The following is a 24,552-nucleotide window of genomic DNA, read 5'->3' on the forward strand; positions in this document are numbered from 1 at the left end:
AGTACGACTATCGTCGATGGTATTATGGATTCTCTAAATTAACCAACTGCTATGAAGGCCCTACGAAGAAGGAAATGAATGCAATACAGGAAACGCGGTTTGAAAAAATCCAGTATATTCGCTCAAAAACCTGTAGGCATGTTGGTAGAGATAATAGTACAAAAGGAATAGAACCTGAAGACAGGAAATCCAAGCGATAGCTGACAGTGCGATGCCGAAGAAGTAGCAGACAAGCCGACACTATGTTTTAAAGTAGAAAAAAAATCATCTAGGCAATGAAGTTGCGTCTCTTGCGGTTATACGCGCGCTGGTCCTTGAGCCATTGTCGGTATCCCTGGACACTGCCAATCTTCTCGCCGTAGTAATCGGGCACAGGGTTCGCAATCGAGTTAGAGGAGGGGTCGACTCGGTATCTCCGGATCCTATCGAAGAACTCCTTTTCTTTCTGCGCAGAAGGTCAGTCCAGATATTCTGGGTTTAAGCTAACAGGGACGAAGGGAGGAAAGATGAAAGGGAAAGAAGAAACATACCACATTGACTGCTGTCTTGTACTTCCGGTTAACAAGCCCCCAGATGGCATTTCCCAAGAATGGTCCGACAAGCCATCCGGCAGCACCGCAGGCTGCGGTCGCCATACCCAAAACAACAAACGGATCCAAGCCCATAACCTGCGCACCTAGGTTCTCCAGGTTCTGGCTCGAAAGGATCTGCAGGCCGGTCACGGTGGTAACTGCTGAGCTCGCAATCGAGGACCCTAGGGTATATCGCCGACGAGAGGCACGGAGCTTGAAGAACGAGTTCCAGTCGAGCTTGGCGGCTTCTTCACGGGCGGCCGTGGAGAAGTTGGAGTGGATCGATGGCGTTTGGTTTATGCATGTTGCAATTGGCGCTTGGGGTCGAGAGGACACAATCTGAAGCGAAGGAGCAGCTTTGGGGAATCGTACTGTGGAGGTGCTTGATGGGCGTGCTTGGGACTTGAGCGAGACGGTTTGATAGAGGGAGGAAGGGGATTGGAAGGCGATTGGGTTTAGAGTCGCAGAAGGCAAGCGAGTGCAAAGCACAGCGCTACGAACCGGGTTGCTGATGAGAGCTGTGTGCATTTTGAGTATCGTGGACGAAATAAATTGAACACAGCGCTGAGCGTCGAGCGGGTTGCAGATCGACCTTGGACTTTGAGGCCTTCGTCAGTTCTCCGGAGGCGAGCTTGGCAGGATTATGTAATCAGATGTATGCTCTCTCGCCGGCCACCAACAATTATGATTGTTACAGCTTTCTTCAAAGCTAGGATCAAGTTTTCTAAAATATCTAACTTGGAAATTGCGCCAAAAATTCCAGCATTGGGTCAATGCGTCATTATTCTATACGGTTTCTATTTCTCAGCCTAGACCCACAGCGCATCTATAGCTTGGCTTGTCGTGCTGTTGAGCTTCGTGCCTGGTCCCTCAAGATTCTCCGAAGAATTTTGCCTGATGCGCTCTTGGGTATCTCGTCGATAAATACAACTCCGCCTCGGAGTTGCTTATGGCGTGCGATGTTGGACTTGACGTACTCCTTCAGCTCGGCCTCGGACACCCGCTTGCCAGCCTTGAGCACAACATATGCTCGAGGAAGCTCATTACCTGGCGCTTCTGGGTCAGGTGCACCGATAACAGCGACATCTCCAACGCTGTCATGCGTGAGCAGAAGCCCCTCTACTTCGACAGGAGAAACCTGCAGTCCTTTGTACTTGATGAGTTCCTAGGCGAGTGTTAGCACGGTAACCAGTTGTTTGACTGGAGACCTTTACCTTCTTCCGATCAACCATGATGACCTTCCGGTCTTTATAGACGCCAATATCTCCGGTTTTATACCAGCCATCCGGCGTGAAGGAATCTGCTGTTGCCTCCGGATTTTCGAAATATCCTTTCGTGATCATCGGCCCCTTCAGCAGAATTTCACCCTCCTCTTCACGTCCAACGTCTCTCATTTGTTCGTCCACAAGTCGTAATCTTGTGTTGGGTAGCAATGGGCCAATACTCCCAGTATTATCGGACTGACCCCAAGGCATCGTTGTCACACTGCCAGTTGATTCCGTCATCCCCCAACGCTGACTGATACTGCATTCCAGCTTCTTTTCTGCTTGGTCCTGGAGCTCAAGGCTTAGAGGGGCTGCACCCGATTCCGCCCGGATAAGTGTTTTGAATTGATCAGTCACGCGGTTACTTCGTACAACTGCATGGTATACTGGAGGTGCAGTTGCCAAGAAAGTTACTTGGTACTTCTTGCAGTAGTCGATGAATTCATCGATGTTGAATTTGGGCATCCAATACACCGTCCCTCCAGCAATCGCCGGTGTGACGAAATATCCCAAACATCCCGCAATATGAGCCGTTGGAAGATGACCGACAGTCCGATAGGGGACATTCAAATGTGGCTTTCCTCGCCTAGAGTCCCGCAGGACCAACTGAGTGAACAGAGCCTCGGAAACAAGATTCATATGAGACAACATTACTCCTTTGGCTGGTCCCGTCGTGCCGCTGGAATACAGCAGGCAAATGGTGGTATTTTCCAGTGCCTGAATATCTGTGATTCGATCCCATTCTAGCTCAACGCTGCTGTGTAGGTAATTCCTTTCGGGATGAGCTGTGTCACAAAGTGTCCGCCGGTGACCCATGCTCTCGAGCACCAACACCCTGTTTAGGGGGATGCCGCATTCCCTTGCAGCTTCCAGCGCCTTTGTCTTATTTTCCTGACACGTAACAACAACCTGGCTTTTGGATTGTCGGAGTTGTTTTGATACCTCTGGCGTAGTCAACGCCGTTGATGCTGCAGCATATACACCCCCGGCGCCAATTATTGCGTAGAAAACAGCTGGGAGGAGAATCTGATTCGATGAGATACAAAGAACAGCATCTTTACCTGGCCCATTTGAACCGACCCCGAACTCAGAGCGTAAAACATGGGCGAGACGCTTGATGATCGTTCGCGTCTGAGCCTTGGTGATATTGTTTGTTGGGTCCGCAGCCTCTGCGTGGAGGATGGTCGACTCTGTTGTTAAGGATTGGGGAGACTCTGAGGCATGTTAGAATGTAACTATCCCGTTGGGATAAGCCTGATTGCAGTTCACGTACCGAATAAGAGGGTGAGTAAATCGAGCCTGGGAAGGTCATAGTCCTTGTCGGGTAGGTACTGCATGGTTGAATACTGCACACTACGTAGCTGGAGTTTAATTCGTTAAGCCAAGCGCCAATGACTCGCGAGAACTGGTAAAACAAAATATCGACGATCAAAGTCCAGAGCCCAATCAATTCACCGTTTAACAAGATCCTTATGTTTCTTAAGAGACATGCTTTTAAATCCCAGATCTCGGCTACGCGAATTGCGGGGATCCCGAGGTTCTTGCCTTTTACGGCGAGTACCGCTCCACTCCAGGTACTCCAAATCCCATAAACATTAATCTAGAGGGCGGATTCGCTTTGCCGACTATATAGGCTGCATGGTCCGGCTTTCAGAATACGGTCCTAATCCTTCGGTTGTTGGCTGCTTTGCTTTAGGTTTTATACAGTGGAACTCCGTAGTTTGCCATCGTGATCATTTATGGGAGGAAAGTTATTTCTTTGAACTTTTGGAGTTAATATATATATATATATATATATATATATATTTATTTATTTATGTTGATTCTATACTATGTATGCGCTTGTTCTTCGCTTCCCTATCGTATATATATGCAATGACAACGCCCCGAAGTCTCACCAGGCCATATCGATTACGATTTCCTGCAGTGGTAGCGAGGTCAAAAACAAGGTTATCTAGACGGCGGTAGTTCGCTACCTAGGTGGTGCCGTATACTCGGTTCAACCCAGTTAGAAAACATAACCCTTACAAATTCCCATTCGCCTTAACAGCACCCGGTCGAGCCTGAGGCTTCACCGACGTGCCAAACCCATTAACACGGCCGTGGAGCCATTTCAGGGTTGCGGTGCTGAGAGCCATTACGACGGCACTGAGGACAAAGAGCCCGACGCGGCCTTCGAAGGGGACTTGCTCGAAGATTGGATAAGGGTACCTGTTCATAGCAGTTAGGTTGCGATTCCAAGAGGGGGGAAATAGGGAGATTAGGTGCATTGCTTACCATCCGTTGAGCTGGAAACAGCGTTCTACCCAGAACCAGTAGCTGACTGCGATGGTGCTGGAGAGGGCGAGGGCGGGGCCGATAGTGATTGTCCAGGGTGGAGAGAGGAAGAGAAGGTCTATCAGGAAGACGATTGATGGGATTGCGTGGAAGCTGATGTCTTCAAGGCATAAGCCAGGTTAGTGGGGGATAGACGGTGGGAATATAGTCTCAACTGGGAGCTTACCAGCACTCATGGGTATAACTGCCCACTCAGGAATGACGAGGCGTTCATCGATCTATATACGAGCTGATCAGTATAGAGAACGCAATTGGGACGTCCTTCGGGGCGAACTAACAAGGCGAAGGCTCCAGTAAAGAATGCTAATGAGGATTTCCATAGGAGCGCTACAGATAGACAATATATTCTTGAGTAAGAATAACCGCGGCGAGAGGGTAATATCAGCCAGAAGGCCAAAGGTAAAGGTGATTGTCGCGAGCGATAGCCCAATGACGGTCAGGTACTGGAAGTGCCATCCGTATGCTTCGTTGCTACGGGAGGGACCGAGAGTCAATTTCTGGCCGAACCTTGGGCCTTCTCCGGGGTAGATTGGAGCTTACGCAAAGTTAGGATTATCGTGCATACTATAGGAGAAAGAGTTAGCAGGAGGGTTCCGGCACTGCACTATCATAGACGCTGAAGACCGTAGTGATTCTCGTATAGACTTACTATTTGAAAGACCAAATAAAACTGGCTAGTCCGGATGCCTGCGGAAGGGTTAGTTTTTGCGAGATTGAACACGAAGTCTTAGAGACAACGTACATGAACTAATGCCGAAACCCCTCTTGAAGGGCTGGGTAGCCGCTGCAATGGGTGCATTTTGGTAATCGAGGGAGACATGATAGCAGTTGTTATCTGGAGGTCTGAGGATAAGGTAGATAGGCGATAACAGTATAAAAATAACACAGGTCTACAGGCTTAAATACTGTCAAGCAAGCAGAGAGAGATAACAATGGAACAAAATGCAGAGAGCGAAAAAAAAATCAAAAAAAATCAAAATGAAAAGATAACATTAATATCTAGACATCGTCGTCCACCGCAGAATCCCACAGAATACGCGAAAAAGCAAGGAACGTGTCTGATGTCAGCTGCCCCGGAGAATGAGTAATCCCGCCCCGCTGAGTTCGGTTCCACGCTTATCGCTGGCAGCCTGAGGTGTCAACAATCCCAAAGGAGCAACTCGGGGCGTCCCCACGCTGGGGGTGCATTGTGATTGCTCGAGATCTCCGACAGGCAGATAAGAACAATGCGGATGCATCCACGATCCAAAGTGCGACTCTCCTCCTGCAACCTTGCTTCTTTCTCTCCCTTCCCGCCGTATTTCTTCTCCTCTGCACTGTCTTTTGCTGCTTCGTTGCGCTCTAATTTCTCCCACCTCCACCCTCGGAAAGTTTACGGATAGGGGCACCTTTGCCGTGCTAGGTCGGTAGTAGCTGGGCCTTGTGCCAGATATTACTATAGCGAATACTACGTATTTCTCGTGACTCGCTCTCCGCTCCCCCCTCAAGGAGAGGTAAACCAGCTGTCCTTCATTTACCACCCACCCTATCAATCATCATAATAATCCATAAAAACTACTTGGCTGGCTCCGCCATATCCCATACCTCGATGAGCACGAATAACAGACGCGATTATATCGTTATCGACTATCGTTTCCTTTCTTCCTGGGTCAAACGCCCAACTCGCAGACGGAAAAGAACCCCTTCATTCAGCCCTGTGAAGATCGACTCTATACAGTCGGCCTGCATGGCGATCTTACTCCGCAGATTAAGTTGGCACTATCTCTCTCCCCGAACAATTAGTTCTTCAAATAATCATCGCTTTTATCCGGCGCCTTTGATTTGAGCATCAAATGCCTCGCGCTCGAAGGCCCGGAGCTCCCGAGCCCAAGCGGAGATCACGCAAAGGATGCTGGTAAGTGGGCCTCTTGAGAAATTTTGAGCGCATAAATATTGATCAACAGCAAATAGGCCGTGTAAGGCTCGGAAGATCAAATGGTTTGTATCCCATTCGCCTTTCTCGTCACCCAGCTAAACATTTATTTATACATACAGTGGGGAGGAAAAACCATCTTGCCTGAATTGTCAAGGCCAAAATGAACCATGCGACTACAGCCTCCGCTTGAATTGGGGCGGAAGGACCAGAAGAAGGTCCTCAGTCGACTCCCCAGGCTCCCAGTCCAGTGGCCTTTCGTTCTTATTTCCTTTATCACCTCTCGCCCTCTCACAGGAATATTCGACCGACCCGGTCCCCCGGTTCAAGCCTAGTGGTTCGGAGGAGAACACTGAACAGGATGCACCTGCGAAGATGTTGCTCTGGGAGGCTGGACACGCAGGGGAGATAAGTATAGGAAGAACGTACCCTAGCAGGTTACATGATATCCAAGATTCTGCGACTGTCCCTGACCAGTCTCTTAATCCACCCACTTGTACAACCGATAGAGCTCCAGTAGATATGGACCTGTCGCGAGAGGACGTGCCTGACAACCCGGTTCCGAATTCATTTGGCGGTCCTCATTACCACTCGTCCCTCAATACCGACTCTAGCATTTCCGCGTTGCTCAACTTCAATTTGCCCACCGGCCCCGTTTCCCAACCTATATCCTTCATTCGACCATCAATAGACGTGACCGGATACACTGTTAACCAGTCGTCGGGCCTGCCTGACTACCAGAACCTCTCTGGTTCTCCTCCGGCTAATATGGGCCCTGTAGGGACTTCCTCCGGTAGCCCTTCGGATTCCCATGGAACTCTCTCGCCTCGTTCACTTGACACAAGTCTGTTCACATCTAGTACATCTGGGGACCAGAAAGAGTCTCCAGATATGTTTCTACCTGGCCCTATTGACGGACATCCCGGCGCAGCACCAGATAGGGCAAAACATGCCAGGTCGAATTCTTTCTGTGCACGGCTGGGTAATAGTCGAGTTACATTTGATGAGTACCGTGGCCCTACGAACTCTGAGAAATGGCGCGCCTATCTCACTAGTGTAACTGATCACTACGGTATGGACTGTGGCCGTCCAGATATGGACTTGGGGAATAACGATGATCACTCGGCGATTGATATCGATGATGCGCTCGGCACTGTTCAATCGCAGACAACGAGCAAAGTTTCCAGCCCGGAGACTACCCAAATGGAAAACGCGCAAGACAGGGCGAGGGGCTGCAAGTACGACTATTATGCGTCATCTGTGGCCATTAATATCCCAAGATATTTGTCACCACTTCCGCCATCTCTAGTAAATGTGCCCATCAACCTGATGTATTTCCATCATTTTCTCAACCACACTGCAAGAGTGCTGGTTACGCATGACTGTGGAGACAACCCTTTCAGTTCTGTTCTACCCTCCAGTGAGCCTCTTGCCCCTATATCCTGCGCATAACCGTATACTGACTGAATAGTGGCCATCGGTGATTCAAATCTCCTCAACTTAATGCTCGCGTACTCGGCAAGCCACCGGGCAAGGTTCCTGGGCCACCCTGAGCCTGCTAATAGGATTGCCCACTGGGTGAGAAATGTCTTCCCCTCTTTGCGCTTGGCTCTGGAGAATACGCAAGAGAAGATTACCGACAGTCATCTCGCGACTGCCATTATGCTGCTTTCATTGGAGATAGTCTCTCCAAGTACATTTGAGGTCCCGATACCTTGGCAATGCCATCTCAAACTGGCTCGTGACCTGTTTCTAGCGCGCAAAAGCCAGATGGCTTATCCTGGAAACCGGGTCGGGGCATTCCTTACCCGCTGGCTTGGTTACCTCGATATATTAGGCTCGCTGTCGTGTCGACATCACTTGCCGCCTCTATTGGAGTATTATTCCGTTTTGAATACGTGCACTATTGTTGAGGATTGGGATGAATTTGCGATTGATTGTATGACCGGATTTACTCCCCGAACTGGTCTTTTCTTGATGCAGCTTGGGGGACTAGTGCACCAATGTGACAATGAAAGGTTTGACGCCACCGGAGAGTTCCTGCCCGACTGGCAACCCTCTCCGGATATAGTTCGCAGAGCTGAAGCATTGATATCTGACTGGGAAACACTGGATGCGCATGCGCATGCGTACGAAAAACACTACCAAGACTGCGAGTCCTCAGATATTATATCTATCGACCGTGCGTTTCGATATGCCGGCTTAGTCCACCTCCATCGCCGAGTTCTTGGTGATCCCCCCAACTCGGATGCGGTGTCGAAAGCCTTGAATGGTCTGATGGAGTCGGTAACAGCAATTCAGTCGGGCTCTGCGATCGAAGCTGGAGTATTGTTTCCGATTTTCACAGCGGGGTGCGAAACGCAGAACCTCGAACAAAGAGCCGAGATAAAGGAGCGATTAGAGACCTTGGAGGGAATTGGGATGAAGCAGGTACATTTCATGTCTCGAGACTATATTAATCCAGACTGACATGGTTTTAGATCCAGAATGCTCGCACGCTAATGCAGAGGAGCTGGGACACCAATTTGCCCTGGATCGCCTTCGCGCAGGGAGAGTTTATTGGGTAAATTGCTAAAAAATTCTAATGTTACTGGTAGCAGTTCAACACCGCGTGAGACTTATGTGTTTGATTGGAATGGGAGACTGTTTAGTGCCATTTTTATGCGCAGGACTCCATATACAAGCAACCTCTGTTTGCAATGAAAGACACTTTTCCTGAAAGCGAGCCTTGTGAGAGCAATCTCCCCTCAGATTCACCTCTCCTCTGCCTTATCTCCTTGTAACTTACAGTATCTTCTGTAATACGCAGCAATTTCTCCTAGTTAAATTGATCCTAGCTTCATCATCCTTCTGAGTGTGTATAGTTTGGTATCCAACAACAAAGCATTTCCATTGCGGCAATAAGAACCCACTCATTCACTAAATCAGACCTCTCAGCACTTATTCTCTTTATTGAGCACCTTTTAGCCTCCAGGTTGTTTCATGCTCTCTTGATTCGCCTGTTTACCGCCAGAAACGATTTTACATGAGCTGCCCCTTTCCAAAAATGGAAGGCTGCAATGTCTCAGATCCCCGAGGAGCAGGAGTCTTCACCACCTACGCCCTGCTCCTCTTCTCCACCCTGACCTCCATTTCTTTGATTTTTTGCGTTGTTTTGTCCTTTCTTGAGTCTCGCATCTTGAACCTCACTCGCATCTCAGTTGCGGGACATACCAACAGCAATTCTCGTCGCTGCGCAGGGCAAGAAGCACAGCAGCAGGGCGAAACAGTACCAAACCATATGGCTTACTCCACGGACCTTCTCGATGGTGGAATAGAAGATATCCAGATTCAACCGCTTTGTCCGTTGCTGATGACGCCGTTGCCCGATGAAAACAGTCATCCACTTATTGGTGACCCGGGCGATTTGTTAGGTAGTATTGTGGATAATCTCAAGATATCTGCACTGGACCCCAAGGTAAACAATTAGTGTACTGAGAGCAAAACAAAGCACATGTTGATGATTTAATTGCCTCTCTCCAGCGCGCTCCACGTATTCCCTTCTTCCAACGCCACCGTCGCGACGCGACGCAGCCAAACACGCACCCTCCGTGCGAAAACGAGACCGTTTCAACTGTTATCAAGTGGGATGGAAATATCTGTTGGGCATTGAAAGGTTCCAGCATCTTTAATGACGCCGATGAAGAGATCGACGCCTTCAACGCTCGCTCAAATATGATTGAACGTCAGCCCTACTCTGAGCTGTGGGTCTTCCAGTATGGTCTTCGCTACATCCCCGCCCTCTCTGATCGTGATGTCTACCGCACCATCCGCATCGAAGAGCTCCCTCGTGATGTTGTGATGAGCCAGGTCCTTCCGCTTATCGTTGGTGAGGTCTACTGCGCTAGACTGGCGGATACAAGAAACATCAGCGGCTATAACACAGCCATGATCACTTTCGTTACGCAGAAAGATGCTGTCAAGTTTGTGACTTTGATCGCAAACAAGACAATTGTCCTACCATTCGGGAAACTTGTCCCTGTCCATACACCGACCTACCCCATGCCTGCTGAAACAGACCGCTTGATCGCCGAAGAAGGCTACACCCGCACACTAGGCGTATTCCACATCAGACCATCGCTCAAAGCAGAGATCATGCGCGTCCTAAATAACACAAACTTCAAATACTCCTTAGAGGTGGAAGCTGTTGATGATGGCCCCGCTGTTGGCGAAGTTTCCGTGAAGATGCTGTCAGTCAAGGCAGCGGCAATGTTGTTTGAATGGCTTCGGAAGCACCCAGCCCTAGGCAAATGTCAATTTCGATTCTTGCAACAAAATGGCGCGCCCTCTGAGGCAAGACCTGTGGTGTTGAACGCTGATTCACAAACTGCCAGCTGGTAGCCTCCTATGTATCTGGGGACTTTTACTTTATCTCCGTTTCCTTGTGTCTTTGTGGCGGAGGACCCCCAAAAATATCTTGCCATTCTACTCTTCAAAAATTGACACGTTATGTCACAAAATCACAGATTCTATGTTTGTACTTGATTATGACGTTGGTAAACATCCAGCAAGCTTGATGTTATCAGCTGAAAACTCCTGTTACCAATGACTCTGACAACACCCTTAGCTAGCTTGCCATGATATTCCAAAAAAGTGAATACTCCGCAAACCAGGTAGCATATCAAACAAAATCCAATTGTCGTCCCATCAAAAAGTAATAACCATATATAGAAAGATAAAGCCCAGAGTGTCGTTACAGTCGAAATACCTTAGTGTGCCTACCCAGAATTTTGCCCCAGCCCATCAAGACACACCGGACTTTGGAGTGGAAGGCTAAGTGAGACAAAAACTATCAGCGCCTTATATCCGAGTCTCCACATATTCATATATAGACCCGGGAACCCTAAGCTGAAATGTCGGGCTGAAATTCTTGAAACGGGAATACTGCAGTTGCATAGGTCGGGGGGCACTTGAACCCCAGAATGGGACTGTATTACCAACATCCGACCTCACCTTGTTTATAAGCAAAGTTTGTAGGTTTCCTATGAATAGTAGATACTGGAAATGAGCATGGTATATTATTTTATTAGATATTGTAGATGTATCTCGTTATACAGGGCGATATCAAGACAACAGCTTTGAGAAGAGATAGCGGGGTTGACCTATAATAAGAGCAGAACCACACCACTGTACTTTGGCAAGAGGCCCATGCTTAAAAAACACGGCCCTTAACCTGATCAATCTTCTTAACGTTCACATTCTTCCACATCATCACAGACACTATGGTGATGGCGTAGAGGCACGTGGCCGTGATCAGCATCAACCGTTGCGTCTGGCTGTATGACAAGTTGATGGCATCACGCTCAGGGCTTCCAACGGGATACCCGTACTGCGTCTCGACGTCTCCGTAGATCGCTGCAAAGTTGGACATGGCCTCGGCCGGAAGATTCTGCTGCAACTTCTTGGGGAAGATACCGGTCCACATCGCGCCGGCGATAGAGTTTCCAATGGCAGAGCCGACGCTGATAAACATTCCTTCGGCCGCGATGACGGCGGGGATATCCTGCTGGCGCGAGACGGCCATAACGGTCATTTGCTCGCAGATGACGAGGGTGCCGCCACCGAACGCGATGAAGATCTGGCACATGACGATGTAGCCGATGTCGACGCCTGGGTGGCGGAAGTGGATCATCAAGGCAACGCCGAGAATGCTCATGGGAACGCCGAAGTAGAGGGCTTGCCATTTGAGGCGTCCATTATAACGCACGACGACACCCATGACGAGAGCCCAAAAGGATGATCCTACTGTGTAAATGTTGCTGATGTAGGAGGCTCGAGTGACGTCCTGGTTGTAGACAACAAGCAGCATGGAATAGAAATAGTTGTCCCATACGTACCAAGCAATGTAGATACTTGCCGCCATGGTGTAGGTAAAGATGACGGTACGGTTCTTTAGCAAATCCCAGGGAATGAAAGTGACAGGAGCAAGATATTTCTCGTAGAATATGAATCCAATGATCAGAAGTCCACCAATAACCAGGAAGCAAATAATCAGCGGCGAGCGCCATTGGTCGGGCTGCCTGGTATACAGATTGAAGGCTAGAAGGAATAGTGCCAGACCGAGTGCGAAGACAAAAATACCGATGAGGTCGAACTCCTTGGCATAATGGACGACGGACTGGATGGGAGTGCGGTTCGATTCATGCTTCGAGACCAGGCCCATCTTCTCGGCCTTGCGCTGGTTAAAATAGAATAAGAAGAACAAAGGTGAGCAGACAACCGGCAACACGATTGCCCAAATACCAAATCCCCATCTGAAACCAATGGTTTTGAGGGCGCTCTGTGTCGCGGGGCCGTAGGCCCAGACGGTAACAATATAAGGAGAGGCAACGAATGCAATCCAAAACGCTCGGTTCTTCAGTTTTGATGTATCTGCAATGAAGATAGTCATCGTGAAGTCCAGGCAGTTGTAGCCAACCCAATAGAAGACCTGAGCGGCGCAGTAGGTCTCCACGTTGTTACAACCAGCCATCATGATCAAGCCTATGGTAATGCTACCGACCATAATCGCAAAGCCCTGAGGACGTCCCCAAATATCCATCAACTTGGCATATGGGAGCTTGACCAGACCAGGCGCCAAACTTGAAATAATTCCCGTTGTAGCAGTCAAGGAATGCTCTTGGAAAGAGCTGGTGACAAACGGGGTCAGGTTCGAGATCATGCCTGACGAAAAAGCCATAATAAAGTGGATTACCCAAATCCTAAGGCCGTTGGCATTTAGCTTCTTTCCTTGTTGTGCCCGTAACCTGGCCGTTGGGAGACTTACAAGACGTATGCCGTGGCGATATGGCTAAACGGCCACACTTGCGTCATGGCCTGAGCGGCCTGTACACCGCGCTGGAAATCCTTATTAACAATGTCGCTTTCGCTGTCGTCCGTGGTGCCGAGCTCTTCAGGACGAGGCTCCGGTCCTTTCTCTGTGGAAACTTCATTGTCTGTCGGTCGCTGGCTGTTTTCATCGACCGGCAGCTCGTCGTGCTTGTATGGAAGTCTGAACCTCATGGCGACAAGGAGCTGCAAAAAGGAAAGTAATGGCTGGAAATTGCTAGGCGCGCTGTTTTGGAGGCAAGAATTGAATGTGAGAGAAGTTCGGGAAAGGAGTAGACTATATACTGGCGGACATGGCGCAACAGCAAAATTCGAAGGCCGAAAAGCGGCGTACTTCTGCTGGTGTCACTTGAAAAGAAAAAGAAAACTTGACCAACAGAATTATCAGCCACCACACGACTAGAGCCAGTTGTAGCTTTAGTTCGGTTTCTAGACCGTAACCTGCGTGGTGTCTCGGTTGCACGGCCTCGTGGAGATAGCGAGTTTTGTCTTCTGGAAACGAGAAGACCGCTTGGATTTCCGATCGAGAACCAATGAACCCTAGGGATTTTATAGCACTTTCGCTCCGGCTCGCCCAAGCAGGAGTGTGGCCCGTGGGTGTGGGATGACCTGAATCAATGGCCGGGTTGTTGGTGGGTCCGTGTTATCTGATCGATTATCTGATAATCAAATCAGGTCACGATGTTGGGCCTCCGACCAGTCTGAGCCGCGAGCGAGATCTTATCTTTTTTGTCCCTGGTGCGGCCCTGTTGCATGCCCATAAACGTCCTGCACTGAGCAAATTCAGTGCCCGTATACGTATTACCGCATCATCCTTTCATAGAGAACAGCGTTCGGAGAAATACTCTTGACTCGCCAGTGGGTTGGTGCTAATTTAACGGATCCGCAGCAAAATCGGAAAACCCATGGCTTTCCTTGGCGTCGTGAAAAGGAATGGCCAGAGCAGCTAGCCGTCCACTAGCTAAGCTTCCTCGACGTTTCTTGCAAAATTTGCGCAGCAGAGCTTGGCTTTTCAGCCTTAACTGGCCTTGCCGACGATCGGCGCGCGTGCTGGTGAGCGAGAAGTCGAGAGAGAATACGTCAGGTTTCAGAATAGCGACAGAGTGCACATCCTCGAACGTCACGAGCCGTTGCTCCAACATTGGAGCTAGCAGAAGGAAAGCCGAGAGCACAGGACACAAATCGATTCTGTCGTTGGCCAGTGGCCACCCTTTGGAATGCGTTTGGGTATCATTGCATTCCAGGATCACACTAGCCGACTCGGATTCCAACAGGGCCTCTTAACAATAACTCAACGAGTCACGGCGAGTTGGACCATCAGGCTGAGGTATAAAAATATCGATCATCTCGAGTATCTGGGTGACTTCCTCTCGTTTTGTCTCCCTCTCGTGTAAGCCACTTTTCGTCGTTTTCAACTGGCAAAGGCCCAACGCCCGACTCAAGTCCAGGCGTTAGATGGCCGGGATCTGTGTCATGCCCCGACTCTGTGACCGCCGCTGGCCGATTCGACCCGGCCCAAGCCAGCCTCTAGTCATGTTATCGTCATTTCTACATTCCAAGGTCAGCACCTCATGAGGGACGCGACACTGCCCTCATGGGGCAGGCAGTCACTTCCTGAGCTCCGAGGTTGGAATGTAGGAAGCAGGTTGGTCAGAACTCAGAAGCTCGCAGAAGAGGATCAAGCGTCATTCTGGCCCAGTCTTCCAATCTTGGGCGAATCAGGTTTCAGAGATTCCCCATCCAAGCCTTTGAGCATTCCATGATCGGAGCTTTGGACAAGCTCTTTCCCCATCGGAACAGGTCTGCCGCTATCTGTACTGGAGCCTATGATGTTGTCAGTTAATGCGCTGTGAAAGGGGCGTCCTATGTCGCAATCAACAAGCAACGGCAGCCGGATATTCACGCTGGTCAAACCCTAATACTAAATGGAATGAACGGCCAAGCATGTTGATCCCGCTAACTCGATACGTGAGGATGGTTTTTGACCAGGCCCCTTGACAGTGGTGCGGACGTATATTTGTACTCAGACATCTGTCTGTTCTTCTTCTTTTATATCAGTTGCTTCCAAAATGGCCGACTGCTACCAGAGAATAGAAAAGTTTCAGGTGCTCCAGATCGCTCTAGAGGAGCAGGGACTGGAGCTTACCCCCGATGGGCGGTACGTACGCTGGGCCAGCAATAATTTGAACCATCCAAGGAACTGGAACAAACTCCGAAAGGCATACGACATCGGCCTCATCATTTTTCTTGAATTCTATACGTGAGTGGCGTACTATGCGTTCATAGCTCGAGAGGAACGTTACTGATTTGCGTTTTCTACCATCACTAGAACGGCCATAAATGCGTCTGGAGTAAGTTGGAATCCCTGGAGTTTCCCGTATTTGAACGCCTGCCGGGTAATACGTTGCAAAAACGGAGTCTCATATTTTGCAGGCGACGGCAGCAAAAGATGCGCTGCACGAATTTGATATCGACTTGACTTTTGCCGTATTTCTCTTTGTCTCGACGTGCGTATCTCCAGCCATGCTCAACCATGTCGTTTGGAGCATTAGAGACTTACGGTGTTTAGGTACTGCCTGGCGCAAGCTATCGGAAACGTCGTCTTTCCCCCATATTCCGAGGCTTTCGGACGGAAAAGACTATATGTCATCAGCGCTGCATTGTTTAGTGGCTTTAGCATAATGATTGCGGCCGTACCTTCGATGGGAGCAATGGCTGCCGGGCGAGTCTTGACCGGTTTGGCTTCGGCCGTACCAACCGTTATAGTCACAGGCAGTATTGAGGACATGTTCAACGCACGGGACCGGATCTGGCTCGTCTTTGCGTATATGGTGGTCGCCAACTGCGCGGTAGCCTTGGGCCCTGTGATGAGTGGGTATATCACCGCTCAGCTAGGATGGTCAGTTTGCGGCAGCTATTGCATAATCATGTGCTGGATCGAAGTGATACTGACCTCGGTGCAGGAGATGGGTGTTTTACATCTCGGGTATTGTTACGGGTTTTGCGGCGGTGTTGCTGCTGGGCATTCGAGAGTCGCGGCCGTCGCTTCTTCTCACGTGGGAAGTCGACAAGCTGCGTCAGGTGACGGGCGACATGAGTCTTCAGGAGCTGAACCCCGACACCACGCCCAAGATTCGTGATTTCGTGCGCGAGGGGCTCCTGCGGCCAGTCCGGCTCTTCTTCACTGAACCGATTGTATGTGCCTGCTCGCTAATGAGCGGGTGGAGCGTTGCTCTCCTGTACCTCTTCACTGAATCTCTGCCTACCATCTACGAATCCATGGGCTTTGGACAGCAAGAATCCAACTTGCCATTTATCGCTATGGGGCTGGGTTTCATACCCAGTATCGTGGTTCGGTTGATGGATCAACGTGTCGCAGCGCAGCGGCACCGCGACGGGCTTCCCTTGCTTCCCGAGAACAAGCTGGTTGGAATCACCCTCGGGGCGCCGTTCCTCGCCATTGGTCTCTGGTGGTTTGCTTGGATGGTCCCTCCCGCCGTACAGGAAATTCACTGGTTTACGACGCTTATCCCGCTTTTCTTCATTGGCTTCGCAATCTACGAGTTCGGGACGGTGCTCTCGGGGTATCTTGCGGACAGCTACCACAGCTATGCGGCCAGTGCGTTCGCTGCGATGTCACTGGCACGCTCGTTCTTATCGGCACTATTCCCACTGATTGCGCCGAAGATGTTCAGTGCCTTGGGGTCAAATGTAGCTTTGTCGATTTTGGCTTCAGGGGCACTTGCCTTCTGCCCGGTGCCGTTCGTCTTCCGGTACTATGGGCAGAGACTGCGCGAACGGAGCAAGTTTGCGCAGTACAGTCTGCAGGTGTATGAGGAGACCACCGTTGAGAGGGAATACTAGGGCACTCAGAGGCCTTTGTACGTGATAATTATGCTTCTGTCTATATGTTTATAGGAGATGCGTTGTATTTTTACGGCGGCATTTTACTTAGATTTAGGTGCAGGCCATTTGATATTGTTCAGCTGTCATATCTCGGCGTTCCTCCGTAGGTCAGCCATGAGCTATAGGTAGTTAAATCCCCCGGATTAACAATCTTATTACCAGGGTCTTATCAGTCGCCGCTGCAACGAGAGAGGGGTATGGTCCGATCGACACGGCCCAGAATCCTGCCATCCCTGGTTCTTCTTAGCTTCTGTCGCTGAAGCTTTAGAGCGAGCCGTGATTCGACTGCGGTGCTTAACACCGCGGCGTCCAAGACAGTGGCCATGCCAGAGTTACATCACTTCAAAGCGAATACCGTGGACACTAATGCCGAAGGGTGTTCGAAGCCCGACACTCACTGGCTCGAAAATCCCCGTAAGTCCGTGACCATCAATTATTTGGACAATCCCGGAAAACCCGTGCATAAGCAGCCAACCCCCTCTTTAAGTCCTGGTCATCCCCTGCGGTTTCTCGATGCCCCTTGTTCCGTTCGATCGCAAGCTATATCCAAGTCCCTGTATGACCGTGAGTCTTTGTCGGATCGTTTGTTATGGCACAACCGGTACAGGAAAACTCGCCCGAGACCTCCGATGTCGAGAAGGTCGACTTGTCAGGCGGTCATCACAAAGACCGGCTAGCGCAGTTCGAGGATCCAGATGAGGGATTGAGCGACGAGGAGAGGGCGAAGATTGTGAGACTGTGATGGCTTCCCAGCAGTGTTTAATCGCTGACGCGCATAGGATCGCGCCCTTCTCTGGAAACTCGACTTGAGATTGGTTCCCTGGTTGAGTCTACTCTATCTTATTTCCTTCTTGGATCGGTAAGTGCCCCTTGAGTCTCTTAGCTGCGGGTGTCTAATCTGGTATGGATAGGACCAATATCGGCAATGCGAAGCTCGTGCATCTAGAAAGGGATCTGAATATGAGCGATAGCCAATACAATGCGGCACTCACCATTTTCTTCGTTTCATACTCGGTTTTTGAGCCTCTGACCAACGTTCTTCTCAAGCGTTTGCGACCCAGCATCTTCATACCAATCATCATGGTCCTATGGGTACGCTTCGTCCCTTCAAATTTCCGTCGTGTCCAAATACTGACAGTCTCGGACGTATAGGGCGTATGCATGATGTGTATGGGCTTTGTCCACAACTGGTCCGGTCTCATGGCTGTTCGCTGGTTTCTTGGACTAACAGAGGCCGGTCTCTTCCCAGGAGTCGGGTATTTTCTCTCCTGCTGGTATAAACGTTCCGAATTCGGTGTGCGCATGGCCATATTCTTCTCCGCTGCCGCTCTGGCGGGTTCCTTCGGTGGTCTCCTCGCCGCCGCCATTGCCCTGATGGATGGAAAAGGTGGGAAACAGGGCTGGGCATGGATTTTCATCCTGGAAGGTCTTGTGACGATCGTTATCGGTGTCTTGTCCTTCTGGATGGTTTACGATTTTCCGGACGAGGCGACATTTTTGTCGGACGATGACCGGAAGCGTGTCCTGCGCAGGCTGGCGTCTGATCAACAGGCAAGTGCGGAGCACGAGAACTTTAAGATGGCGTATTTCTGGAATAGTCTCAAGGATTGGAAGACCTATACGGGGATGATTATTTATATGGGTGCAGATGGGTGTCTCTATGCATTCTCGCTGTTCGTGCCCACTATTATCAACGAATTGGTAAAACCTCTCCCCCCTCAATTGGAGTCTTGATTATACTAACTGGTTGACTTAGGGTATGTCTACCGAACGCTTAACTCTTTAGGTCAGACTAACGAATTCTAGGGTATGCGGACATCCACGCGCAGCTCCTCAGCGTACCACCGTACGCTGCCGCAGCAATCATAACAGTAGCAATTGGCTTCATCGCCGACCGAACCCGCCAGCGCGGAATCTGCAACATGCTCGTTTCCCTCCTTGGAATCACGGGCTTCGCGATGCTCCTGGGCGCAAAGTCCGCTGGGGCGCGGTATGCGGGGACATTCCTCGGAGCAATGGGGATTTACCCAGCCATTGCGAACACAATCTCGTGGACTAGTAACAATGTCGAAGGTACGTAATGACGTATCGATCTGCCTCCTCCCTCCTCGGCAATCTATGGCGCGTAATTCCAACAGATTTGCTCATGCTTACAAACACAATATAGGAGTCTACAAACGAGGCGTGACCCTTGGCTTCGTCATCGGCTGGGGTAACCTAAACGGCATTGTCTCTTCAAACATCTACCGCGGTGAAGACAAGCCGGATTTCTACCCAGGTCATGGGACGGTCCTTGCGTACCTCGTGCTCTTCCAGTTTGGAGGGTCGCTGCTACAGTATATTCTCCTGCGAAGGGAGAATACGAAGCGCCGTCGTGGAGACCGAGATAGCTGGACGGAGGGACTAGACGAGAGCGATGTTCAGCTTTTGGGTGATAAGAAGCCGGACTTTATATATACACTCTGAGGGAGAGATATATACAGACTTTGCCGGTCCTGTGTGTTTTAGTCGTCGCTAGTTAGTTAGTCTTGCGGCCCTTGATCATGTCAGAAACTCCGAAGTGAAACCAAGACCATGCACGCGTAAAATCGTACTACTACAATATTTTGTCTATACTATACCAGCCCCCGATTCTACATAGCCCTCGAATACAGATTAACTATATCCTGCCCCTTCTTCGGCCCTTTTACCACATGCCGACTCGCCCAACTAAGCACCTCGCCACTACCCTCCGCAACCCGAAACGCATACGCCGTGCGATACATATCCTTGATACAGAGATGATTCCCGCGCGCCGCAACAATCTTCGTCTGCAGTCCCGAGAGCGATCCAACCTCCGGCGGCACAGGTGGGGTAACAAATTCCTCTCCAGATTCAGATTTAGCAGCCGACTCATCAGTAGAAGACACCAAGTCGAATTCGTGGAAGAGATAATCCGCTTCCTCCTCCGGCGCCTGTCCATCTCCATCTCCATCTCCATCTGCCGACGGTTTCTGCTTTTTGTCTATCTTCACGAACCAGACGCTTATCCGACCGTTTGCGCTGAGTCTCCATATGTATTTCTTTGTCCAGCGGAGTCCGGGCCCGAAGGATTGTGGGAGGGAGCCTTCTTCGCTATAGAGGAGGTCTGTGTATCCATTGCCATCGCCCAATGTTTCGGACTCGGGTATGTTTTTTCGAGCGGCTGGGTCGAGTCTATGAGAGCGTAGAGGAGTGAATGTTGCAGTGCCGTGGAGATCGCCCTGCATGTCGTTTGAGTTTTCGCTTTTGAGGGTGCGGAGGAGCGTCCAGCGCGTGGGGGAGGCGGAGGAGGATGAGCGGGAGAGGGAGGAGAAGATTGTCGGGAGGAGGTTTCGCGGCGGCATTGTTGGTTCTTCTGATGGCGGTGTTGGAGTTGTCATTGTGAGGATGGTGGTGGTGTTCGGTGCATTGAAGTGAAGGCTGGGTTGAAGTTGAAGTGAGGGACGCGAACGAGTGGGGACTGGAGCTGGCGGGGCGGCCCGCCGATTGCTAACCCTGAGCCCAGAGTATCTATATCATGACTTCTGGCGCAGTGAATCCGTAGCTCTTGGAAAGTAGAGTAATGAAGCTGCCAAATCTCTATCTGAATATTACTAAAGAATAATAATACAGCGCAAATTCAGACACAGCTCGCGCGATTAGGATTCGAACCCCGCTTGTGACGGGTGAAATGTACGGCCCCTAATATCGCTCCCATCGGATTCTGCTGGCAGGGCAAGGAAAGGCCAGGCGGGATATTCAGCGCAGCTGAAGGATTTAATATTTGGAAAAAGTGTCAGTGGGCCTCCCCAGGAGCGAAACCAGCGTGGTGCAGGGACGCAACGCAACCCCAGGCATTCCAGCCACAATTCGGCTCGCCAAATTTGGTAAACGATGGAGCTTTCCATAACATGTAGCATAATAGCAGGCTCAGACAATCTGTATATTGATTCTGAGGGCCAGTGCCATTGATTCAAGGCGCCATGGAGGTCCGAATGATAGCACATGTACCACAGAGCTCGGTAAACCCGGTATTCTTTAACCCAAGAGAAAGAATACGTAGCATCGTGCAAGTCCTCTTCGCTAGTCGGAGTACTGTCGGAATCTGGGTAAAGCACAGAGTCAAATATGTCATGTACGATGGTTAGACATGCGCACGCCAAACGCTGGATTTGTGCTCCAATATCGAACATATACGTTGATAACTCAGAGTTGTTTTTCAGGAGGAGGTCGGTAGGAGTCTGAGTATCCAAAAGTGAGATATACTCATCAATGTTACGACAAAAAGTTGATGGGTGATTAACAAAAGCTATCCGGCGGAATAATTTTCGACATTGGTCTGTGACGAGCACTAGATGCCGAGTCTCTTAGGCCTCTGAAAATATGGGCGGCATTCTCTTTCACAATATCATCCACCATTGGGTAGACCTCGCGCATACTTTTAATTCCAACGAAGTCGGATTCCTGAAGCTGCTGTATGATTAATTCGACTGGTTGCTCGTCGATGCGGACCATGGCTGCTGTATCAATATGTGAGGTGCGCCCCCTCTGTATAAATACGGCGGTGCGCTGAACGAGTGGACAGGTGTTAGAACTAAACAAATACAAACATCATTTAATAGTAATGAGGGCAAATAGTTAGAAAGATATCAGGTTGGTTTGGTCTGCGAGTTGTTCAGCAATGTCCCGCCTGAGCTGCACCTTCTTCATTCAGCGAGTGTCCACAGGCACTTTTCCACATAAGTACCGGCATTGAAGATGGAGATACGGCATTCAACCATATCGGGCCCTATTCCCAGATGGAAAATGCGAGCTGTGCGATGTCACTTTACATCAGCATGATTAGCTATAGGAAGGGCGTTTGACGGGTATATAGACCCTACGAGCTACCAAACAGGACCTCTCTGGTATCATAATTATACTCCAGCTCCCCATGCCAATAAACCGACGCCGTGGCCTTTGTAAGCATCCAAGCCTCCTCAAACGCTTCAACGACATCCCCTGGCAACGGCCCCTTCTCCAAATCTCTCAGATTACTCTCCATCTGCCCAACACTACTAACACCAATAACAACCCCGTCATTCCCATGCGGCGCAAACCGCAGCTGCGAATGATGCCTGGTCCATCTAAACGTGCATTCAGCCATGGTCAAGCCGTGCTTCCTTGCCGCGGCCTCGATAACCTGCACAGCAGCAAATGTCGTGTCCTTGAAATATCGATTCCGGTAATTCTGCCCCGTTGGGTTCTGTGCACTGAAACGCCCTTCTGATGGGATGATATCCGCCGATTTGTATTTCCCGGCGAGAACGCCCGCCGCAATGGGGTTGTATATCACGATATCAAGTCCGTACCGACGACAGGCGGGAATCAGTTCTGGCTCGATTGTCCGGACTGTAAACACACACATATGTTAATTTAGTCTTCGAGCCCAGTCATTAAAGAATAAAGGCTTACTGAGCGCGTTATACATAGCCTGATAAATCGTCGGCCTCACCCACCCCCTCTCACAGCAAAGCGTCATAATCTCCGCAACTTCATACGCCGCATAATTACTCAAACCCAGCTGCTTAAACTTCCCCTCGCGATACAAAGCATCCACCTCCGCCAACGTCTCCGCAAACGCTACCGCGCGGTCAGGAGCATGGAGGTAGAAGATATCCACCGAATCCGTCCCCAACTCTCTCAATGACTCATCGAGCTTCTCGCGCAGGATAGCCGGCTTATGGAAGCCCGGCTGTAGCGGGTACCACTTCGTGGCGATTTTCAAGCCGCGCTCTTTCCAGCCTGCGGCTGCCGTGAAGGATTCTTGTTCTCGACCTGTGTAGACTCGGGCTGTGTCGAGTTCGGTGTAGCCGTGGGATTGGAAGGTGGTGAGGAGGTGTTGGAAGTCGGATAGCGAGGTTATGCGGGCGCCGGTGCTGGCGGAGGGCCCGACTGTCATTAGGCCGAGGATTGCTCGGGGGTTTGGGTTTGATTCTGGCTCCGACATGGTGAGGTATCGATGTTTACTATGTGCGAGAAGGGAATTTTGGGGGTTGTTTGTGTATATGAAGGCATTGTGAAATGACGCTTAACCAAACACATCACGGCCTTTGGTGAGCACTTGCTCCGTTTGTTTTTAAATGGCCGTAGTTGTATGAATATGCATGTCGAAATATGATCGATCGGGATTGTTCCCGATGCTTTTACTTAATTGTTGGAGACGCTTCTGACGCAACATTGGATGAGATGACGAGACACGAGAAGGTTATATATTTGAAGCTTGAACCCCGCATGGCTGAAACACATCTTTTTTGACCTAATATCCATCTAAACGAAGATGACATCTCAGCAAGTCTATATCGATCATCTTCTCCTTCAGTTCAACCAGGAGCAGTTTGAGAATATCCCGTCCTGGATTTCGGATAACTTTACGGTGATAAATGGCGGTGTTCATACTGGTAAGACCATTTATTCGATCCATGGTTTACTACAACTGACACACCTCCTTACTAGGTGGCCTGAGCCAAAATAAGCTTATCGTATTCCGTGATGGAACCTACCTCGAGCTGTACAATTGGATCACAAAGCCAGAAGACTGGAGGAAGCGGTTACCAGGGGACTTCGCCTTAACAGCGCTGGACCCAATCTCTGCCGAAGCCAGCAGGGAACGAATTGTGGATGCACTGGAAAACAAACCAGGGGATGGCAAAGTTGGGCTGACGTATTCTCCCCCTCAAAACGGAGGGCGCAAAAACGCCGAGGGTGTCGACATCCGCTGGAAAATTGTCAAAGCACAGTACAGCCAAAAAGCTTCAACCCCTCCCGACGAATTCTACCCGAGAGGACGCACAGATGCGCCTTTCTTTTGCCATGACCTCACTCCGCGCAAGCGTCGCGTTACTTTCGATCTACCCTCTGTGACGCAGCATCCATCTGGGGTGACGGGGATAGAGAGGATCGAGGTTCTTGTACCGAGGGACGGGCTGCGATCTTACACGGATCTGTATACGTCTATTGTTGGAGCTTTTCCACAGCAGCACGAGGGAGGAGTCGAGTTCCAGCTCGCTGCTCCGGGCGTTGAAGGCTTCTCCGGAACGCTCCGCGTTCGAGTCGCAGAAACAGCCGCAGATGAGCAGTTCTTGCGAGAAAAAGGTGTTGGTATTAGTTCTCTAGTTTTGCGGTCGGAGACTGGTGGCCCGTTGAATTTTCCGATCGTCGATTACCTTCAATGACCGCATTGTGCGGGTCTGGGTTGTGATACGTTTTAGGTACCGTCCGCAACGTGCTAGTGCGACTGAGTTGCAGCCTTGTAGGTGCAGTTTTCCATAGCCAAGCGACCCAAGCCAGTGTAACGTCGCTGATTGAATCGAATACGAAGATCTTTTTGGATCCTGGGGCGATCCGTGGATCCGATTCCGATCGGGCTGTGGAAGCTCAGCGTTGTCAACCGCTGGTTTATGGGGACAATCTTGTAATCCGACCGTTGCGACACAACCGTTGCATCCCGTGGTTCCTGGCTTGGACCTGGACCGTATACGAGGGCGTATTCTAGAAGTAAGGCTAGTGGAAATAGCGTGATGCGAGGACAGATCAGTTTGACCTGGCAAATGACCACGCATCCGGCACGTCGCAAGCGGAGGCGTTGACTGGAGCTGGGTCCCTCTCCCCAGAGGCAATCAGGCTCCCCATTTGCTCTTAAAGACGAAACCAC

The 24,552-nt window shown here is 50.2% G+C and overlaps 10 protein-coding genes across 10 annotated transcripts; 3 read left to right on the forward strand and 7 right to left on the reverse strand.

Annotated features, from left to right (window-relative positions):
- Positions 1–12: 12 nt before the first annotated feature.
- ASPVEDRAFT_35802 (presequence translocated-associated motor subunit PAM17) lies at positions 13–1,154 on the reverse strand. Its single transcript, XM_040811077.1, has 2 exons — positions 531–1,154; positions 13–445 (listed from the first exon to the last, which is right to left on the reverse strand). The coding sequence occupies exons 1-2, from the start codon at positions 1,098–1,100 to the stop codon at positions 269–271; spliced, it is 747 nt and encodes a 248-aa protein (XP_040662171.1). The 5' UTR covers positions 1,101–1,154; the 3' UTR covers positions 13–268.
- Positions 1,155–1,341: 187 nt separating this feature from the next.
- Positions 1,342–3,293, reverse strand: ASPVEDRAFT_35805 (acyl--CoA ligase). The gene is made up of 3 exons (XM_040811078.1): positions 3,111–3,293; positions 1,787–3,051; positions 1,342–1,737 (listed from the first exon to the last, which is right to left on the reverse strand). The coding sequence occupies exons 1-3, from the start codon at positions 3,172–3,174 to the stop codon at positions 1,399–1,401; spliced, it is 1,668 nt and encodes a 555-aa protein (XP_040662172.1). The 5' UTR covers positions 3,175–3,293; the 3' UTR covers positions 1,342–1,398.
- A 289-nt stretch (positions 3,294–3,582) lies between these two features.
- Positions 3,583–5,192, reverse strand: ASPVEDRAFT_35806 (putative integral membrane protein). Its single transcript, XM_040811079.1, has 7 exons — positions 4,917–5,192; positions 4,824–4,861; positions 4,715–4,738; positions 4,453–4,645; positions 4,341–4,392; positions 4,115–4,274; positions 3,583–4,048 (listed from the first exon to the last, which is right to left on the reverse strand). Exons 1-7 carry the CDS (start codon positions 4,992–4,994, stop codon positions 3,862–3,864), a joined length of 732 nt encoding a protein of 243 aa, XP_040662173.1. The 5' UTR covers positions 4,995–5,192; the 3' UTR covers positions 3,583–3,861.
- A 1,057-nt stretch (positions 5,193–6,249) lies between these two features.
- On the forward strand, positions 6,250–10,466 carry ASPVEDRAFT_48622 (fungal specific transcription factor domain-containing protein; the record flags this gene model as incomplete). The annotated part of the gene is made up of 6 exons (XM_040814044.1): positions 6,250–6,258; positions 6,384–7,506; positions 7,558–8,516; positions 8,567–8,649; positions 9,117–9,543; positions 9,711–10,466. The coding sequence occupies 6 exons, from the start codon at positions 6,250–6,252 to the stop codon at positions 10,464–10,466; spliced, it is 3,357 nt and encodes a 1,118-aa protein (XP_040662174.1).
- A 739-nt stretch (positions 10,467–11,205) lies between these two features.
- ASPVEDRAFT_237306 (uncharacterized protein) lies at positions 11,206–13,506 on the reverse strand. The gene is made up of 2 exons (XM_040809581.1): positions 12,892–13,506; positions 11,206–12,826 (listed from the first exon to the last, which is right to left on the reverse strand). The coding sequence occupies exons 1-2, from the start codon at positions 13,125–13,127 to the stop codon at positions 11,278–11,280; spliced, it is 1,785 nt and encodes a 594-aa protein (XP_040662175.1). The 5' UTR covers positions 13,128–13,506; the 3' UTR covers positions 11,206–11,277.
- Positions 13,507–15,022: 1,516 nt separating this feature from the next.
- On the forward strand, positions 15,023–19,325 carry ASPVEDRAFT_48624 (uncharacterized protein; the record flags this gene model as incomplete). Its single annotated transcript, XM_040814045.1, has 12 exons — positions 15,023–15,213; positions 15,283–15,304; positions 15,387–15,460; positions 15,523–15,852; positions 15,917–16,781; positions 17,482–17,589; positions 17,639–17,718; positions 17,771–17,951; positions 18,012–18,560; position 18,616; positions 18,666–18,932; positions 19,027–19,325. 12 exons carry the CDS (start codon positions 15,023–15,025, stop codon positions 19,323–19,325), a joined length of 2,967 nt encoding a protein of 988 aa, XP_040662176.1.
- ASPVEDRAFT_35815 (uncharacterized protein) lies at positions 19,139–20,302 on the reverse strand. Its single transcript, XM_040811080.1, has one exon. The coding sequence runs from the start codon at positions 20,222–20,224 to the stop codon at positions 19,493–19,495; it is 732 nt and encodes a 243-aa protein (XP_040662177.1). The 5' UTR covers positions 20,225–20,302; the 3' UTR covers positions 19,139–19,492.
- A 13-nt stretch (positions 20,303–20,315) lies between these two features.
- Positions 20,316–21,293, reverse strand: ASPVEDRAFT_237297 (uncharacterized protein). Its single transcript, XM_040809580.1, has one exon. The coding sequence runs from the start codon at positions 21,050–21,052 to the stop codon at positions 20,519–20,521; it is 534 nt and encodes a 177-aa protein (XP_040662178.1). The 5' UTR covers positions 21,053–21,293; the 3' UTR covers positions 20,316–20,518.
- Positions 21,294–21,738: 445 nt separating this feature from the next.
- ASPVEDRAFT_182140 (aldo/keto reductase family protein) lies at positions 21,739–22,848 on the reverse strand (the record flags this gene model as incomplete). The annotated part of the gene is made up of 2 exons (XM_040808886.1): positions 21,739–22,250; positions 22,314–22,848. The coding sequence occupies 2 exons, from the start codon at positions 22,846–22,848 to the stop codon at positions 21,739–21,741; spliced, it is 1,047 nt and encodes a 348-aa protein (XP_040662179.1).
- Positions 22,849–23,178: 330 nt separating this feature from the next.
- ASPVEDRAFT_120457 (uncharacterized protein) lies at positions 23,179–24,073 on the forward strand (the record flags this gene model as incomplete). Its single annotated transcript, XM_040805797.1, has 2 exons — positions 23,179–23,299; positions 23,355–24,073. 2 exons carry the CDS (start codon positions 23,179–23,181, stop codon positions 24,071–24,073), a joined length of 840 nt encoding a protein of 279 aa, XP_040662180.1.
- Positions 24,074–24,552: the final 479 nt, after the last annotated feature.

Source organism: Aspergillus versicolor (assembly GCF_001890125.1).
Source record: "Aspergillus versicolor CBS 583.65 unplaced genomic scaffold ASPVEscaffold_1, whole genome shotgun sequence".
NCBI lineage: Eukaryota > Fungi > Ascomycota > Eurotiomycetes > Eurotiales > Aspergillaceae > Aspergillus > Aspergillus versicolor.

What these genes read in the sequence shown, in the direction of transcription:
- ASPVEDRAFT_35802 (XM_040811077.1), bottom strand. Translation starts at nt 1,100, where the DNA reads ATGCACACAGCTCTCATCAGCAACCCGGTTCGTAGCGCTGTGCTTTGC. An exon ending in ACAAGACAGCAGTCAATGTG is followed by an intron (nt 446 to 530) that starts GTATGTTTCTTC and finishes CCTTCTGCGCAG; the next exon opens with AAAGAAAAGGAGTTCTTCGA.
- ASPVEDRAFT_35805 (XM_040811078.1), bottom strand. Translation starts at nt 3,174, where the DNA reads ATGCAGTACCTACCCGACAAGGACTATGACCTTCCCAGGCTCGATTTA. An exon ending in TTTACTCACCCTCTTATTCG is followed by an intron (nt 3,052 to 3,110) that starts GTACGTGAACTG and finishes AACATGCCTCAG; the next exon opens with AGTCTCCCCAATCCTTAACA. An exon ending in TCATGGTTGATCGGAAGAAG is followed by an intron (nt 1,738 to 1,786) that starts GTAAAGGTCTCC and finishes ACACTCGCCTAG; the next exon opens with GAACTCATCAAGTACAAAGG.
- ASPVEDRAFT_35806 (XM_040811079.1), bottom strand. Translation starts at nt 4,994, where the DNA reads ATGTCTCCCTCGATTACCAAAATGCACCCATTGCAGCGGCTACCCAGC. An exon ending in TTTATTTGGTCTTTCAAATA is followed by an intron (nt 4,739 to 4,823) that starts GTAAGTCTATAC and finishes TTTCTCCTATAG; the next exon opens with TATGCACGATAATCCTAACT. An exon ending in TTTACTGGAGCCTTCGCCTT is followed by an intron (nt 4,393 to 4,452) that starts GTTAGTTCGCCC and finishes GCTCGTATATAG; the next exon opens with ATCGATGAACGCCTCGTCAT.
- ASPVEDRAFT_237306 (XM_040809581.1), bottom strand. Translation starts at nt 13,127, where the DNA reads ATGAGGTTCAGACTTCCATACAAGCACGACGAGCTGCCGGTCGATGAA. An exon ending in ATCGCCACGGCATACGTCTT is followed by an intron (nt 12,827 to 12,891) that starts GTAAGTCTCCCA and finishes CAACGGCCTTAG; the next exon opens with GATTTGGGTAATCCACTTTA.
- ASPVEDRAFT_35815 (XM_040811080.1), bottom strand. Translation starts at nt 20,224, where the DNA reads ATGCCGCCGCGAAACCTCCTCCCGACAATCTTCTCCTCCCTCTCCCGC.
- ASPVEDRAFT_237297 (XM_040809580.1), bottom strand. Translation starts at nt 21,052, where the DNA reads ATGTTCGATATTGGAGCACAAATCCAGCGTTTGGCGTGCGCATGTCTA.